The sequence below is a fragment of the Mesoplodon bidens genome (assembly GCF_964165515.1).
Source record: "Mesoplodon bidens genome assembly, chromosome: 2".
Taxonomy (NCBI): Eukaryota; Metazoa; Chordata; class Mammalia; order Artiodactyla; family Ziphiidae; genus Mesoplodon; species Mesoplodon bidens.
Genome location: NC_138177.1, coordinates 70,179,652 through 70,198,943, shown reverse-complemented (window position 1 = coordinate 70,198,943; position 19,292 = coordinate 70,179,652). Strand labels below are relative to the sequence as shown.

At 39.0% G+C, this 19,292-nt stretch overlaps 1 protein-coding gene across 1 annotated transcript; it reads left to right on the top strand.

Annotated features, from left to right (window-relative positions):
• Positions 1-6,281: 6,281 nt before the first annotated feature.
• Positions 6,282-17,484, top strand: FCER1A (Fc epsilon receptor Ia; the record flags this gene model as incomplete). The annotated part of the gene is made up of 5 exons (XM_081226223.1): positions 6,282-6,336; positions 6,752-6,772; positions 13,545-13,799; positions 15,313-15,570; positions 17,043-17,484. 5 exons carry the CDS (start codon positions 6,282-6,284, stop codon positions 17,228-17,230), a joined length of 777 nt encoding a protein of 258 aa, XP_081082349.1. The 3' UTR covers positions 17,231-17,484.
• Positions 17,485-19,292: the final 1,808 nt, after the last annotated feature.

The window sequence follows — 19,292 nt, the reverse complement described above, 5'->3', positions numbered from 1 at the left end:
GTACCCTTAGCTTATAACTTCCCAATTTTTGCTGTTCCGGGAGACACTGTTTTGGGAAATATCCCCCGTGTTCTCCGTTTTGCTGCAAGTAATAATAAATCCTTCCTTCTCCCAATCTTTTGGCTTGGTTGTATCTTTTGGCTCAACATCCACCAAGAGGCAAACCCAGTTTTCAAGTAACACAAAGAATAATCTTCCACCAGTGTACACAATAGTTTCTTTCCTGTAAAATCCAGTATATATGAAAAAATGTAAAAATAATTTGCATTATTTGTCAAACAGTCAGATGCAAGGCTCAAATAATTATAAAATATCTGGCTGGACATTCAAAAGCATTGCAAAGGCAGAACAAGTTCTTTATTATGCAAGCCTGTCCTGGGTATTACAGGACACTGGGCTGCCTTCTAAATGCTAAAAATGTATCCTGCACACCCATCACTGAGACAAGCAACAAGCAACTCCTCCCAGGTTCCAAAAGCTACTTACTAAAATGCAAATATCCCTGGCTGGGCTAAGACCTCTTGTCCTTATCTGCTAACAGCCTAAAAGGGATTCCTTTAAGAATCCCTTTAAGAGAAAGTTGTTTCAATTTTTAACTGTGTAATTTTGTAAGGAAGCGTAAAATAAATCTAGCCTGCACCGCACATGGTTTGAGGGCTGACTCGGCAAGACTGGGGTTTCTCTGTCTAGAACCACACATGGGAATGATCTCAGGACCCCCACAGAGCAACTCGTCCCCTCCAGCCCCCCAGCCTGTGAGTGCAGATAGGGTCTGCTTGAAGCACAATTGCTCCTGTGTGATCTGGGCTGCACCCTCTGAGGACAGTTTTTGCCTTCTGGACCAGTAGCCTTTCCAATTATTTTTCCTATGGACAGGAGTCTCTTTCTCTGCTGCTCTCAAGTCCAAAGGCTGCTAACAAAATGATCATAATAACAGTAATAACAATCATATACAGCATTTACTATCTGCCAGCCTCTCTTCTAAATCTTTCACTATATTAACTCATTTAATACTCTCAACAAGTGCTGTTACTATCTCCATTTTACCAGAGAGGATGCTGAGTCACAGAAAGACTGAGTAACTTGATGAGAGCCACAAACCCAATACGTGATCTTAGCTGAGAATCAAACTCCAACGCCCACTCAGAGCCTGGACGTCTAATCAGTCTTACACTTAATCTCTTTAAAATATACCTGGATAATATTTTTTTTCTTTTAATTTTTAAAATTTAATATAATAGTCCAGCATTAAAAAAACAAAAAATTTTTAAACGCCATCATTTTCCCTAGGAATCTTCCTCAGCAGGCTTATAATTCTGTTCTCTCTACTCTGAAGGAAAGATCAGCTCACTTAACATCTGTTATCTGTTGGAAGGCAGGAAGGCAAGCCAGAGGCCCTCTGGGTCCCTTGGCTGGAACATAGTATTTATAAGGCAAAGGTCCCGGTCAATCTGCCTGAGTGCACCTTATGGTTCAGACTGTTTCCTAACTACAAGGCACTGCAGAGAAGGTGAATAGCTGGTTTCACATCTCAAAGACAGGCAGCTTGATACCCCAGCTGCCCACAATATATTCTATAAAACAGTAGGAATTAGGCTCAGTCAGTGGTCCAGCCCAGAGGAATTTTATTTAGGAGACCTACTCAAGGATTTTCTCTGTATTTTATAGGTTTAGGGGATACCTCAGAATTGTATCACTAGTTAGGAAATCTTTTCCCAGTCTATTGTATTTTTATGTTCACTCAGTATATGACCATGAACCTGACCCAGGCCATTTGACCTCTAGTCTTCCACTGACGACATTTAATTGGTTATCTCATAGACCTGTCTATAACCAATCTGTAGAATATTGTCTATAAGTAGTCTGTAAGATATTAGCTCTATCTATATCAATTTGTAATATCCAAATAGTATGATCACTTTTGAATTTGAGCTATAGCATATTTTGTTATTAAAAATCAGGTGTCAGGGGATTTCCCTGGTGGTCCAGTGGTTATGAATCTGCCTTCCAATGCAGGGGTCGTGGGTTTGATCCATGGTCGGGGAACTGAGATACCACATACCGCGGGGAAACTAAGGCCACATGCCACAACTAGAGAGAAGCCCGCGTGCCACATCGAAAGGTCCTGCATGCCACAACTAAGACCCGAAGCAGCCAAAAATAAATAAATAAATATTTAAAAAAATAAAAAAATAAAATAAAATAAAATCAGGTGTCAGAAGTATATTTTACAACTAGTCTCCATTCAAATCCTTATTTCTGTGGAAAATTCCACCGATTCTCCCTTCCACGATAGACAGAAGTTAGTCTCTAAAAATAGAAGGGAAAGTATCAACCTTGGGATTATTTCCTGAAGTCTCATTTTTCTTTTTCTGGGGGAAGAAACTCTGTCCACACCTAAAGTTTTAGCTTGCATAACCCCTGTCTCCATCTCTTCCTGAGTGAATTTACTTTGGGAGTCCTAGGAGCTTCTATTTATTTCTTGATGACCCACCCAAAGCAGGTAACTATTCAAATCAAGACATTTTAAAAGTATTAAAGCCACTGATGTTATTGTGAAAATTCACCAGGCAGTCAGCACCAGCTATTCAGAGCTCTTTCCTGAGCAGACTCCTGTTCAAGGTGGTAGGAGCTGGTGTCCTCCTTGCCCTAAGAATCTAGAGTAAAAAGGCAAGAATCTGTCTCTCTTCTCTCTTCTTTTTTAGGTACATCAATGAAATATACATAACTAGTATGTCAACAGTGCTCATAGCATTGTGGCTGTGGATTGAAATGTCATTTCCAAAAACAAGAAAAAATCGTAGGACTGCATTTTCTATAATTTCTAGAGGTGGGATTAGATCAATGATTTTCCATTTGTGGGTAGGTTATGGATCCTTGGAATCCATGAAATTTTTGCATGGGGACTATGAACCCATGTCGACTTTAAGGACAATGTGTAGATTGGATGAATAAGGATACATATTATATAGAAGTGGTCATGAGTGTAGACTCTTCAGCCAGATTCCCATTGTAACTTTTCGACTTAGCAGTTGCATGTTCTTGGACAAGTCACTTAACCTCTCTGTGCTTTAGTTTCCTCATTCTTTAACCACATAACGTTGGTGGGAGGAGCCAAGTAGATAAGGCATGTTCCGTACTTAGCCTTGTACCCAGTCCTCTGAAAGAAATCAGTATTTATTGGGTACATACACACCGTGAGCAGAGAGCTGTTTTGCTGTTTCATCATTTCATATCCAATTTTATATCGACCTTGCCTGATATTGGAAAACACAGAGAGAAAAAAGCCAGTAGATTAGCTTTTCTTCTGCTTCCCAGTTTTGGAAGGCACAAAGGCTCAGACACACTATGGACTGATCCCTCCTTTGCCATCATGTCCCAAATCATCAAAGTTTCTGGCAAAAGCCTTTTACTCTGGACACCTCACAGTGGATAGGCCCTATAGTTCATGCATGTCCAACTGAGTTTCATTTCCCCACTGCTACAAGGTGAAGAATAGATTAAGGTTTCTGAGAACCAGTAACAGGTCAAAATTTGGGGATAGAGATGCTGTTTATGAGTGTTGAACACATGAGTACCAGGGTTCAAAGCTTGTAGTAAGAAGTGAGGTTAAGACACAATCTATTGATCCCAGTGAGCACATGTTCCTGACATTGACAGGCAGGATACAAGAATCAACAGCACATTCCACCCAGACAGTGGATATAAAATTTGGAGAACTTTTTCTTTTTTTTTTTTTTTTTTAATAAGATAAAGGATGTGTGGAATTCAACTGGTACATCAACCAGTTATGGCAGAGTGGAGTAGAACTATGGTTTAATCTTAAGTGTTGTCCTTTCTGAATTCTCATTTTGTTCCTTTGGGTACCTGGGCTTGTACACTATGGGAATTATGGTATAGTTTATTTTTTCTGAGGTTGATGTTGTTGATTTTGTTGTTGTTGTTGTTGTTGTAGAGGTTGATGAATGCATGGCTTGTTTTGTTTTTTGAGCTTTAATGAACTACTTTTGTTGAATCTGCTGATGTTTGCCATTACTGATACCAAAATACTACCTTCATTTCACTGCTGGACACTGAAGCAAAAAAGTCTTTAGGATGGTGGAGGAAATGAAAGTAGTGTCTCAACTCCAAAGCTTATACTCTCCAAACTAGGAAATAGTATGTCTTAATGAATTTCAGTCTACCTCCCATTCAAGCAGGGAATAAATGAAGGAGGAAACTTTAAAATAGATTATTTGAGTCGCAGTAAAGTGATTATCTCTGAAGGACAATTTTATTGTAGAATCTCTGTCCTAGGGAAAAAGAATATCTGATAACTCCCCTGGACAAACTCAACAAAGTGGTGAAATAGCTTCTGTATTTTTCTCTTCCAGGATCTTGATATATTCAAACACGTATTGGCCTCTGACAGGGCCTCAAAAATTGCATATTCCCTATTTCTTTCTCTTCCCCCCCTCCCCACCCCACAAACAACTTTTTCCATTCTCTTCTCTCTTATCATGCTCCCTTCTTCGTGACTATGGAGAGGAGTGAGATTGCTTACATAAATTATACTGGCGTTAAGATATTGGTTATCAAATCAAGCATCCTGTGTATTTGTTGATTGCCTTAACCCTGTTGAAATGCATATTTCTCCTGAGTCTTTAATAAATAATAGTAATAAAGGAGGGCAAGGTAGATTTACTGAGCAACTTTTACATACCAGATGCTGTGTAATGTACTTGACACATTTATTATCTTATTAAACCTCATAATAAAGACATGACCTGGATACCATTATTGTCCCTATTTTACAGGTAAACCTTAATCACATAAATACTAGGAGTATTTGAATTCAGATCTTTAAATACCTATACTTTCTAAAATAAATTGCTGCTTTTTTTAAAGATCTGTCACTAAAACATCGCATGACCTGGGACCAGTCACAATCTTTCTTATATGAAACTTTCTATTTATGAATCTGTAGCCCCATATTTTCTAATTTCATAGAAGCTGGAAGCTTTGGTTAGATCTTTACATGCTGTGACTTTATGTTTAATTCATTAGACTTAATTCAAGAGTCTGTGAGGAAAAGCATGGCATGATAGAATGGGACCTTGCTTACTTTGTACTGCCTCTGCCTACTTCAGAGTTTTGACAAGGATCAAATAATAATACGCCATATGAAAAAGCTTTGTAAAGGGCAAACCATTGTAGATATTTATGGGGTTATTATCTCCAGTATCACTATCAATACCAAATCCTGGAAGAATGTGACCAACTCTGACCTAGATCTAAAAAACAGAAGAATTAGGCAAAGGGGTCCTGGAGGGAGGAGAACAGTTGCAGATTTCTAGGAGAAAGGGTGATCGTGATGGAGATTAGAAAGATAAAAAGGGAAAAATGGTGGGAAAGAAAATAAAATAAATTATATGACCGAGATCCCTGTAAGTTAAGGCTTAACATCTGCTTTCCTGTGTTGTGAGCCCCATCAGGACCCCATGGGAGAGAAGGAATCTCTGAAAATACCTCTAATTTGGCTGGTTGGATAGTGATCATCAGGGAAGCAGATGAAAATTTGTGGCTTTGTGAACTAATGGATCAGCAGAAAATTAGGTAACAAGAGGGTTGGTAGCTCTGCAGAACCACAACAGAATTTCAGCAATTGCTGGCCATACTTGGAGACATGCATAAACAATATATCATCATGATTAAGAGTTTTACTCTGGGGTTAGATTTTTAAAATATTTTGAGTCCCAAATTAGCCATTTACTAGGGAATACACTAAGACAAGCTACTTCACCTCTCTAAATTCCAATTTTCTTATCTATAAAATGTCGATAACGATGGTACCTCCTTCATAGGGTTATTGTGAGAAATGAATGAAACACAAGACGTATTTATCATACTGCTGGCATATATTAGGTGCTGAATAGTTACCTGTTGTTTTATTCTGCTCTCCCTGGCACCCCACTTTTCTAAGTTGCAAATGACATAGCTGTACATTGACAGACAGTTTAAGAAAGCTCTGTGCCTGTGTGCCTAGCTCTATGCCTCTTTACCACTAGATTCCAGATGTGTACATGGAGGTGGGATGGAGAGTGCAGTATGGGGGTAAATACAAAATTGCCCTATTAGGCACCACCCTGAATATTATCTCCACAGAAGGAAGCAAACCTAGGTGCAGCTGATGAGTTAATGAGATATGAAACAGAGAACATTTCCTTCTCCTTTTTAGTTTCAAGCTTACTCTAAGGCCCTAGGTCACTCCAGGCCAGTTGGCACTGGCAGCCACAGAGGAAATGCCTACTGCCATGGGAACCCCTGCCCTGCTGTGGATAGCTCTGCTGCTCTTCTGTAAGTAGAAATCAGTTACTGGCCCCTTCAGGGGCCAAAATGGATTGGGGAAGCAGCTGGAGTGGGAAAGTTGATCATTTTACTGGTGACTTTTTCTAGGCTATGTGCAAACCGTGGGGAATTTCCCAGGGATTCTGTAGGGAAGGCAAGCTGGATAGCAGAGGAAGTGGGGCTGAACACCACCTAAGGGGGAACCTGGACTGAAAGTCTCATCCTTGCTATCATGCTGGCATCTTCCAGAGGGCAAGGGAGGAAAGACAGAAGCTCCTTCCTTCCCTGAGTCAGTTTCCTGGAAAGATGGTTGGCCCTTAAAACTTCGTGGATGTAAATCTCATCACCATTTCTAGATCCCAGTCTTTAGGTGTCCAGAAGGCTGGGGATAGACACTAACATATCCTCTCTGGACGTTTTGCAGCTCCAGATGGCACATCAGCAGGTGAGTCCTCTGTCCTTGTTCCCTCAGCATTTCAACGTGTCTGGGACTTGCCCTCCCTTCACTCTTTCCCTTCATCCCATCATCTATTTTCTAATGATTATTAATCTGTTCTTCCCTGTCCAACCCGCTTCCATCTTGCATAATCTTCCTTTTTTCCCCCATTCAAAAGTTTCCCACATGCCATTTCATTCTCTCAAGTCACCCTTTCCTCTTTAATGCCAACAATCATGTCTGTTGAGCATCTAAGTGTCTCAGCGACTCCTCCAGCCACTATCATGTAAACTCGTTCTTTTTTTTTAATTTATTTTTTTATACAGCAGTTTCTTATTAGTTACCTATTTTATACATATTAGTGTATATATGTCAATCCCAATCTCTCAATTCATCCTACAACCCCCCACCCCCCCTTTCCCCCCTTTGTGTCCATACGTTTGTTCTCTACATCTGAGATTCTATTTCTGCCTTGCAAACCAGTTCAGCTGTACCAATTTTCTAGATTCCATATATATGCGTTAATATATGATATTTGTTTTTCTCTTTCTGACTTACTCTGTATGACAGTCTCTAGGTCCATCCGCATCTCTACAAATGGCCCAACTTCACTCCTTTTTATGGCTGAGTAATATTCCATTGTATATGTGTACCACATCTTCATTATCCATTTGTCTGTCGATGGGCATTTAGGCCCAGGGCATTTGACCTGGCTATTGCAAATAGTGCTGCAATGAACATTGGGGTGCATGTGTTTTTTGTTTGTTTGTTTGTTTTTGTGGTACACGGGCATTTCACTGTTGTGGCCTCTCCCATTGTGGAGCACAGGCTCCGGATGTGCAGGCTCTGGATGCACAGGCTCAGTAGCCATGGCTCACGGGCCTAGCCACTCAGCAGCATGTGGGATCTTCCTGGACCAGGGCATGAACCCGTGTCCCCTGCATTGGCAGGCAGACTCTCAACCACTGCGCCACCAGGGAAGCCCCCATGTGTCTTTTTGAATTATGGTTTTCTCTGAGTATATGCCCAGTAGTGGGATTGCTGTGTCATATGGTAATTCTATTTTTAGTTTATTAGGGAACCTCCATACTGTTCCCTATAGTGGCTGTATCAATTTACATTCCCACCAACAGTGCAAGAGGGTTCCCTTTATTCCGCACCCATTCCAGCATTTGCTGTTTGTAGATTTTCTGATGATGCTCCTTCTAACTGGTGTGAGTTGATACCTCATTGTAGTTTTGATTTGCATTTCTCTAATAATTAGTGATGTTGATCAGCTTTTCATGTGCCTCTTGGCCATCTGTATGTCTTCTTTGGAGAAATGTCTATTTAGGTCTTCTGCCCATTTTTTGATTGGTTTTTTTTTTATTATTATTCAGATGCATGAGCTGTTTTTATACATTGGAGATTAATCCTTTGTCCGTTGATTCATTTGCAAATATTTACTCCCATTCTGAGGGTTGTCTTTTTGTCTTGTTTATAGTTTCCTTTGCTGTGCAAAAGCTTTTAAGTTTCATTAGGTCCCATTTATTCATTTTTGTTTTTATTTCCATTACTCTAGGATGTGGATAAAAAAGATCTTACTATGATTTATGTCGAAGAGTGTCCTTCCTATGCTTTCCTCTAAGAGTTTTATGGTGTCTGGTCTTACATGTAGGTCTTTAATCCACTTTGAATTTATTTTTCTGTATGGTGTTAGGGAGTGTTCTAATTTCATTCTTTTACATTTAGCTGTCCAGTTCTCCCAGCACCACTTATTGAAGAGACTGTCTTTTCACCATTGTATATTCTTGCCTCCTTTGTCATAGATTAGTTGACCATAGGTGCGTGGGTTTATCTCAGGGCTTTCTATCCTGTTCCATTGATCTATATTTCTGTTTGGTGCCAGTACCATATTGTCTCAATTACTGTAGTTTTGTAGTATAGTCCGAAGTCAAGGAGCCTGATTCCTCCAGCTCTGTTTTTATTTCTCAAGATTGCTTTGGCTATTCAGGGTCTTTTGTGTCTCCATACAAATTTTAAGACTTTCTTGGTTTAGTTCTGTAAAAAATGCCATTGGTAATTTGATACGGATTGCATTGGATCTGTAGATTGCTTTGGGTAGTATAGTCATGTTCACAATATTTATTCTTCCAATCCAAGAACATAGTATATCTCTCCATCTGTTTTTATCATCTATGATTTCTTTCATCTGTGTCTTATAGTTTTCTGCATACAGGTATTTTGTCTCCTTAGGAAGGTTTATTCCTAGGTATTTTATTCTTTTTGTTGTAATGGTGAATGGGATTTTTTCCTTAATTTCTCTTTCTGATCCTTCATTGTTATTGTATAGGACTGCAAGAGATTTCTGCCCATTAATTTTGTATTCTGCAACTTTACCAAATTCATTGATTAGTTCTAGTTGTTTTCTGGTGGCATCTTTAGGGTTATCTATGTATAGTATCATGTTATCCACAAACAATGACAGCTTTACTTCTTTTCCAATTTGGATTCCTTTTACTTCTTCTTCTTCTCTGATTGCCATGGCTAGGACTTCCAAAACTATGTTGAATAAGAGTGGTGAGAGTGGATATCCTTGTCTCATTCCTGATCTTGGAGGAAATGCTGTCACTTTTTTCAACATTGAGAATGATGTTTGCTGTGAGTTTGTTGTATATGGCCTTTATTATGTTGAGGTTGTTTCCCCCATCCCACTTTCTGGGGAGTTTTTATCATACTTCGGTGTTGAATTATGTCAAAAGCTTTTTCTGCATCTATTGAGATGATCATATGTTTTTTATTCTTCAATTTGTTAATATGGTGTATCACATTGATTGATTTGCATATATTGAAGAGTCCTTGCATCCCTGGGATAAGTCCCACTTGATCATGGTGTATGATCTTTTTTAATGTGTTGTTGGATTCTGTTACTAGTATTTTGTTGAGGATTTTTGCATCTATATTCATCAGTGATATGGGTCTGTAATTTTCTTTATTTGTAGTATCTTGTCTGGTTTTGGTATCAGGGTGATGGTGGCCTCATAAAATGAGTTTGGGAGTGTTCCTTCCTCTGCAATGTTTTGGAAGAGTTTGAGGAGGATGGGAGTTAGCTCTTCTCTAAACGTTTGATCAAATTCACCTGTGAATCCATCTGGTCCTGGACTTTTGTTTGTTGAAAGGTTTGTTTTATTTATTTATTTTTTTTCGGTACGCGGGCCTCTCACTGTTGTGGCATCTCCCATTGCGGAGCACAGGCTCTGGACACGCAGGCTCAGTGGCCATGGCTCATAGGCCCAGCCACTCTGCAGCATGTGGGATCTTCCCAGACTGGGGCATAAACCCGTGTCCCCTGCAACGGCAGGCAGACTCTCAACCACTGCGCCACCAGGGAAGCCTTGTTGGAAGATTTTAAATCACAGTTTCAATTTCATTACTTGTGATTGGTCTGTTCATATTTTCTATTTCTTCCTGGTTCAACCTTGGAAGGTTATAGCTTTCTAAGAATTTGTCCATTTCTTCTAGGTTGTCCATTTTTTTGGCATAGAGTTTCTTGTAGTAGTATCTTATGATGCTTCATATTTCTGCAGTGTCTGTTGTAACTTCTCCTTTTCATTTCTAATTTTATTGATTTGATTCCTCTCCCTCTTTAATTTGGTGAGTCTGGCTAAAGGTTTATCAATTTTGTTTGTCTTCTCAAAGAATCAGCTTTTAGTTTTATTGATTTTTGCTATTGTTTTCTTTCCATTCCATTTATTTCTGCTCTGATATTTATGATTTCTTTCCTTCTGCTAACTTTGGGGTTTTGTTTTTTCTTTCCTTAGATCCTTTAGGTGTAAGGTTAGATTGTTTATTTGAGATTTTTCTTGTTTCTTGAGGTAGGATTGTATTGCTATAAACTTCCCACTTAGAACTGCTTTTGCTGCATCCCATAGGTTTTGGATCATCATGTTTTCATTTTCATTTCTCTCTAGGTATTTTTTGATTTCCTCTTTCATTTCTTCAGTGATCTCTTGGTTATTTAGTAACATATTGTTTAGCCTCCATGTGTTTGTGTTTTTTACGCTTTTTCCCCTGTAATTCATTTCTAATCTCATAGCATTGTGGTTGGAAAAGATGCTTGATATGATTCCAGCTTTCTTAAGTTTACCAAGGCTTGATTTGTTACCCAAGAGGTGATCTATCCTGGAGAATGTGTTGTGTGAACTTGAGAAGAAAGTGTAATCTGCTCTTTTAGGATGGAGTGTCCTATAAATGTCAATTAAATCTATCTGGCCTATTGTGTCATTTTAAGCTTGTGTTTCCTTATTACATTTCTGTTTGGATAATCTGTTCATTGGTGTGAGGTGTTAAAATCCTCCACTATTTCTGTGTTACTGTTGATTTCCTCTTTTATAGCTGTTAGAATTTGCCTTATTTATTGAGGTGCTCCTATGTTGGGTGCATATGTAATTGTTATATCTTCTTCTTGGATTGATCCCTTGATCATTATGTAGTGTTCTTCCTTGTCTCTTGTAATATTCTTTATGTTAAAGTCTACTTTATATGATATGAATATTGCTACTCCAGCTTTCTTATGACTTCCATTTGCTTGGAGTATCTTTTTCCATCTCCTCACTTTCAGTCTGTATGTGTCCCTAGGTCTGAAGTGGGTCTCTTGTAGACAGCATATATATGTATCTTGTTTTTGTATCCATTCAGCAAGCCTGTGTCTTTTGGTTGGAGCATTTAATCCATTCACATTTAAGGTAATTATTGATATGTATGCTCCTATGACCATTTTCTTATTTGTTTTGGGTTTGTTTTTGTAAGTCCTTTTCTTCTCTTGTGTTTCCCACTTAGAGAACTTCCCTTAGCATTTTTATAAAGCTGGTTTGGTGGTGCTGAATGATCTTAGCTTTTGCTTGTCTGAAAAGCTTTTGATTTCTCCATCGGATCTGAATGAGATCCTTGCCAGGTAGAGTAATCTTGGTTATAGATTCTTCCCTTTCATCACTTTAAATATATCATGCCACTCGCTTCTGGCTTGTAGAGTTTCTGCTGAGAAATCAGCTGTTAACCTTATGAGAGTTCTCTTGTATTTGTTTTTTTTTTTCCCTTGTTGCTTTTAATAATTTTTCCTTTTCTTTAATTTTTGTCAATTTGATTACTATATGTCTTGGTGTGTTTCTCCTTGGCTTTATCCTGCCTGGGACTCTCTGCACTTCCTGGACTTAGGTGGCTATTTCCTTTCCCATGTTAGGGAATTTTTCAACTATAATCTCTTCAAATATTTTCTCAGGTCTTTTTCTCCCTCTTCTCCTTCTGGGACCCCTATAGTGAGGATGTTGGTGCATTTAATGTTGTCACAGAAGTCTCTTAAGCTGTCTTCACTTCTTTTCATTCTTTTTTCTTTATTCTGTTCCAAAGCAGTGAATTCCACCATTCTGTCTTCAGATCACTTATCCGTTCTTCTGCCTCAGTTATTCTGCTATTGATTCTTTCTAGTGCATTTTTCATTTCAGTTATTATATTGTTGATCTCTGTTTGGTTGTTCTTTCATTCTTCTAGGTCTTTGTTAAACATTTCTTGTATGTTCTCGATCTTTGCCTCCATTCTTTTTCTGAGGTCCTGGATCATCTTCACCATCATAATTCTGAATTCTTTTTCTGGAAGGTTGCCTACCTCCACTTCATTTAGTTGTTTTTCTGGGGTTTTATCTTGTTCCTTCATCTAGTAAATAGTCCTCTGCCTTTTCATTTTGTCTATCTTTCTGTGAATGTGGTTTTTGTTCCACAGGCTTCAGTATTGTAGTTCTTCTTGCCTCTGCTCTGCTTGTGTTAGAGGGTCTCCTGCAGGGGGCTTGGTGGCGGTGGGGTGGATGGTGGCTGTGGCTTACCACAGGGACAAGGACACTGGCAGCAGAAGTTCTGGGATGCACTCCTTAGCGTGAGCCCTCCCCGCCTCCACTATTAACCCCACCAAAGAGCCTGTAGTCCTCGTTCAATTCTTACACCAACATCACTGTTATTATTATTGCCATTTTATAACTGAGGATGCTGAAACTCATATTAAGTCATTTGCTGGAGGTTACACAGCTAACAAAGGACTGGATTGTAACATAAGTCCCTTGAATCCAAGTCTTTCAGCAGCATGATCTCTTCCTCATCACCACTTGGCTGCTTCCGAAGTTTCTGTTCAAATTTGTACCACATCTCTTTGTCCCTGAAAGCCTTTTAAGACTGATCCTCTTGGTGCTTCTCACTACCATCCAGAATTGACATATATTTTTAATTCCATATTCACTCACAATTAAATAGTCATAAAAATTTAGAGCTGGGAGAGATCATGTATTTCATCTAGTCCAATACCTTAATTCATCCATTATTCACTCATTCATCAACTCAATAAATATTTAATGAACACTTACTATGTAATAGTCACTGTGCTGAGTTATGGTTGAACATCACAGACATAATCTCTGCCTGAAGAGACTGCAGTCCTCATTTACAGATATTGGAACTGAAATTTAGAGAATTAGAGGGAGCTATCCTACAGCACATAGTAAATTTGTTTGTTTTTGAATATCCTGCATTTGTGTCTTATGTTTCTCCCTATGTTGGGAGCTCTGTGATGCCACAACACCCTTTTCTCCTTCCTTTAATCCTAGGAATCAGGACAGTTTCTTATCACCAACGGTATAAGTAAGGGTAGACTGACCATTGATTGTCTTACTATTGGTATGTCTGTACTTTGGAGGCTATACAGTTTTCAATGATATTTTTCCACCTTCTATATCTCTTTCCACAATCTGCTCTTCTCAAAGCCATCTGGAAACCTAAGATATCCTTGAATCCCCCATGGAACAGAATATTTAGAGGAGAGAATGTGACTCTTACATGTAGAGGGAACAATGCCCTTGAAGATAACTCCACTTTGTGGACCCACAACAATAACTCTTTGGAAGTAAAAACTTCACGTTTCAACATCATGAATGCAAGCATCCAGGACAGTGGGGAATATAGATGTCAAAGCAAAGGAGTTTTCATGAGTGAACCTGTGTACCTAGATGTCATCAGTGGTAAGTTCCAGGGTTATGGAAATATCAGTTCTCTCATGTGAGGAACGGCCCATCTGAGGATGGGGAGAAAGCAAGTTATTCCAAGGCTTAGGGCACCAAGCTGGGACTCAGGGTCTCTAACCAGACCTGTCCATCTCTCTTCTTCTACCTCTACTCCTTCTGTCAGCCATTCTGTCTTCTTTCAAGATTCTGGCAATCTCCCAGTGTTACTCCTCTACTCAATTTCACTTCTGACTCTCTTTTCTACATAGGTGCAGATGCATGTTTTATGGTCAAATGGCACGTTGGGTATGTGAACATTGCAAAGAGATGTATATGTTAAATAGGATCAAAAGATTGATTTAAAGATTTGCTCTGCAATTTCCATGTATCACAACCTCAGTATTAAGTTGCACTCTTCATTTTGAAAGATATCTCTGTACATTCCTCATGTCCTCTGCTTTTACTTAAGAACAAATCTTATGTTTGCTTCATCTTTATCACTCTCCTACTGTCAACAATTAGTTCAGCATGCTCAGGCACATGTGGGTTAGTCCGTAAATGTTGAATGAACAAAGCAATGATTTCATTTGCATGGCTAGCTCATTGCTATATTTTGCTTTATATTTTTAAATAAAAAATATTTTAAAACATAAACATACTTTGTATTTTTCTCAAGTAAAAAGAGATGTTTCAACAGTTGTGTACAAATTCCAAATAGAAACTAAAGCAGTGTAAAATATCTTCTTTATTTCTTTGGAGTAGATTCTAGAAAAGTCCTCAAGGATTGCTCCTAAATAAAATATGCTTGTGCAACCTAACCACATTTCCATTGAAAAGTCTCCTTTGGTGAATGCTTTTCAATTCTTAAAATGACATTAGCCATGCAACCTGACTCTTATATTTTACTGACTCATTATTGACCAACGATTGTTAAGAACCTACCAACTCCTAGGTATTATGCTAGGCACTGGAAATATGATGTAAGGAACAGACATGCCTCAGACCTCTGAAGTATAGAGCCCAATGAGGAAAAGGACATCCATTCAGTAATTACACAAATAACTAATTAAAAGTGTGATACATGTTCTGAAGAAGTCAGGGGCTAACTGTGACTAATAGAACTGAGAAGCACTTATAAGGTTAGAGAGGACAAAACAGACACTCTCCTAGGCTAAGACTCCCCAGGGAGAGTGGGTTTATTTCCCCGTTAGTGACTAAATGCAACAATGGAGCTGAGTGGGATAATGGGTTTCAGACCTTCTATGGGTGGGCTCATTAGAAAGGTCAGCGATGTTGTGGTCCCAGAATTACTTTTCAGGAGGAGAGAGGATTTATCAATAGAGGAGACAGTCTGTAAGCATTATTTTGTGTTTCCTTTTTATTGACCTTATGAGCCAAGAAATGGGTTAATGATAAAGGTTTCTGACACACACTCTCTGCATGACCTCTTTTATCTATTTTTATTTTATTTTTATTTATTATTAATTTTATCTATCATTGTTGAATAAATGACATAACAAATGCTCTTCAGACTGGCTGCTGCTTCAGGCCTCTGCTGAGATGGTGTTGGAGGGTGAGCCCCTCTTCCTCAGGTGCCACGGCTGGAGGAATCTGAATGTCTACAAGGTGACTTACTTCAAGAATGACAAAGCCCTTAAGTACTGGTATGAGAACCACAACATCTCCATTACCAGCGCCACAACAGGGGACAATGGCACATATTACTGCATGGGCACAATTCAGCAGATATGCTATACTTCTAATCACCTCAGCATTAAAATAATAAAAGGTAAGTTGGTGAAGGAAAAGGAAGGAGTCCATAGCAGGGGAAAGGAGAAAGAACATTTGAGCCTAAAGTGATAGCAGCTGTAGAATGGGGGCAGCTGTGATTCCTTGGAAAGTCTATTAGACTTGCAATGAGGGGACCAGGGGTAGAGTGTATCCCTCAGTCTGTCTTAGATTCCTTACTTGTTCAATGGCAACAGTGATACCTGCTTACGTGGAATTTTTATAAATATTAAATGTAATATTTGTGAAATGAATTGTTAAATACTAGCCAGGCAAAGTCATCTGTTGCTCCTGGGGAGAAACTTATATTCATCAAATTGAAAGAGAGTTTCAAAGTTGAAGGAACAAAAGCTATAAAGAGCTTGAAGAGTTTATTCTAGCCTAGGAGGGATGGGAAAGGAAACCAACAAGTCAAGAGGCTGTGTGCCTGTGAATTAGGAGATGAGAGAGAGGGCTTGATGAGGAAAGAATAGGCAAGTGGGCTGCCTCTCTAGCCAATGAAAAAGGCTGCTCTTTCCAAACTTCATATAAAAAGGTGAGCCTTTGAAATATTTGCCTTGCAATGAAGAAATCAGACTTTTGCTTGGTGGAATTTGCTCATGCTAATATCTTAAAAAGCATGAGACCAGAAGCCAGAATTAAGCTCTAATGGTTGCTCTCTGTAAACTAATTTGAGACCTGTTATTTTATTGTTGCTGGGCTTCTAGTACCCTTATCTGTAAAATAAAGGATTTGGACTAGACTCCACTAGAATCACTTGGGGAATTAAAAAAAAAATGGTGTCTGTATATCATCCCTTGAGATTCTGATTTAATTGGTTTGGAATGAGGCCTGGGCACCAGTATTTAAAATCTCTTTCAGGTAATGGTAATATGCAGCCAGTGTTGAGAGCCATCAGTATAAGTGAGTTGTAAGTAATTTCTGGCTGTAATATTCTAGGGTTCTATAATTCTAGAGCAATCACAAAAAATCAGTACTTTGCAAATAGAGTAATGGAATCACAAAACAGTGGAATTGGAAGGCAACTTAAATATGATCTAGTCCAATATTTTCATTTCACCCAACAGACATGCAATAAATGCTGACTGATTGATTGATTGAGAAATAAGGCACTGGTGACCCGCTGCCCTCATTCTGTCTCCTTTCCACCTCTGAATCATATGTGGATGTTCGTCTTGTCAGCTCCAAGGAAGTGGCCATCTTTCCTATGACCTTTCCCCTTGGGCATACTGGCTAGACAAACCATTAGACAGGGGCTGTGGGGGAAATACTCAGGACTCCCTAGGGTTCCAGGGAGCATAGACTGAGGAACCCAAACTCATGAGTGTTTTCTCTTTGCTCCTGGATGGCATATCATGCTAGAAAATGGAAGACCATGTTGGGTCCTTCTCTTAGGGAGGATGACACCCTTAAACCCATTTTTCAGTTTCTAATGTGAGTTATGTTTCTTGTTGCATCTCGATTCCACTCCAGCTCCCCGAAGCAAATATTTCTGGCTACAATTTCTTATCCCATTGTTGGTGAAGATTCTGTTTGTTGTGGACACAGGGTTGTTTATCTCGACCCAGCAGCAGTTCACATTTCTCTTGAAGATTAAGAGAACCAGGAAACGCAACAAACTTATGGACCCACAGCCCAGACCAGAACCCCCAAATAACTGATGTTACTGCTCAAGAAACATCTGCAATAGCTATTTCTTTCTGGCACTAGCAATTGCTTCTTAATTGTTAAACACAGCTCACAAGGTACCAAGTGCTCAAAGCTTTACAGAACTGCTTCATTAAGCCAATCAAAACTGGTCAAGTGGCATGTAATAGTAAGTGCTCAATAAACATCATTTAAATAAGTAAAAGAATGAATAGATTCATTTATTAGTATTAAAAGAGATGTACAACTTGAATAAAAGAAGTATGAGACCACGTAACATGACGTTCATAAGTATTTGAGGCTTGCTAATTTCTTTTCTGCTTCTAGAGGCAAGAACCATGAAGTTCTAGATTAGAAATGTTCTCTTTTCTAATGTTTTCTCCATTGTAAGTCTGAGCTAGAAATGAGAAGACATGGTAGGATGCTGATGAAGTTGATTATTTTTATGCTCTCTCTTCAACTTACTATCATATGAACTTCTAGTTCTTGGCAGAACCTGGGGCAGGCTTGAGCCATAGGTCTCTGGGGATGAGGCTCAGTCTAAGATTTCCCTGTGATTGTTTCACTCCTCTAATATCTCCCCAATTTAAATCTTCTATACCCTCTTACAGCACCTGTTAAACATCTTAGCGAAATTCTAGCAAATAATAATCATAACTCTCACTCTGAAAACAGTCCAGGACTGAATAAGATCCCAGTCAAAGGCACAATCTTTGCTCTCCCACCCACACCCCACCTCTGCTTATGGAGACAGTTATAGTGGGGGCCTGGGGTAAGCATTAGGGAGGAGAGGCAAGTGCTGACCAAGAGTTCACAACAGGCAACAGAGGATCAGAGCACCTTTAGTTTACCTGTGTTTTCGAACAATTAATAACGTAACATAAGGAAGAAGTGAATTAGGGGGAAAATTTGTAAATATCCATGAGACTGACAAGGCCCATTTTCTCCGAAGGATGTTTGGGGCCATAAAGCAGAGAATAATTATTAAAGCTTTTAAATATATATATATAGGTATTTGATGTTGAGGTGGGGGAAATTTTCCCCTTGACCTCTCTTGAGTTTTTGTGGCTGAACTAATAATAAAATTTACACAAGACAAATTAGCAAGAGAAAAATAAATACTTTTTAATTAATGTCTCATAGAAATGGGATCTAAAAAGTCGTCAAAGCAGGCAGCTTTTATACTTTTTAGATAAAGAAGTGATACATTTGAGAGGAATTGACAGGACAAAGAAGGTTAGGATTGGTGTGCTCAATTCGTGAAGAATCTAAACAGAGTTTGGGCTGGAGGTGGTAAATAAAATAAGTAACAAGTTTGTTTATATAGGCTTCTAAGCCCCGAATTCCCTCTCTCTGGCAATAAGGGTGTCCTTCTACCTCCAGATGCAAGGAGTATACCTCTTATGTGCGAGATTTATTTCCTACTTTCAGGAAGACAGAAATATACATGGAAAAGAATATGAAAAAATATGAGGATATATCCTTTTTCATATGCTTTTCCATTATGGTTTATCACAGGATATTGAATATAGTTCCCTGTGCTACACAGCAGGACCTTGTTGTTTATCCATTCTATATATAAGAGTTTGCATCTGCTAATCCTAAACTCCCAATCCATCCAGCCCTGATTCTTAAGTAACTTTAACTCAAAATAATCAATATGTCATTGTGGCATATTTAGGGGCAGCCCACCCTGAGCCCCAAGACTGGTATGAAACTCCTTAACACTGTCCCTTTTTAAAAAATCATTTCAGAGAGATAGGAAATGACCAGATTCTCAGGGAAAGGCCTTGGCACTTGGCTTTGTGTAAAGAAGCCTGGTGAGTGGAGAAGAGATTTTTCCTGCAACCATAGGCCAGGAAAAGTCCCTACAGGAAGCTCCTTGGTGTTGTTCCTGGACACTTCCCTACCTTTAAGGAAAGACAGGAGGTCTGTTAGAAGTTATAGCTTGAGACCACAGTCTTACAGAACATTCATTAACAACATCTTGTCTCAAAGTGTTTAACACACAGCTATGCATCAAGCTAGAGAGCAAGTTACTTCCTCCTTTATTTGGTCTGAGGCCAAGTGACCCGG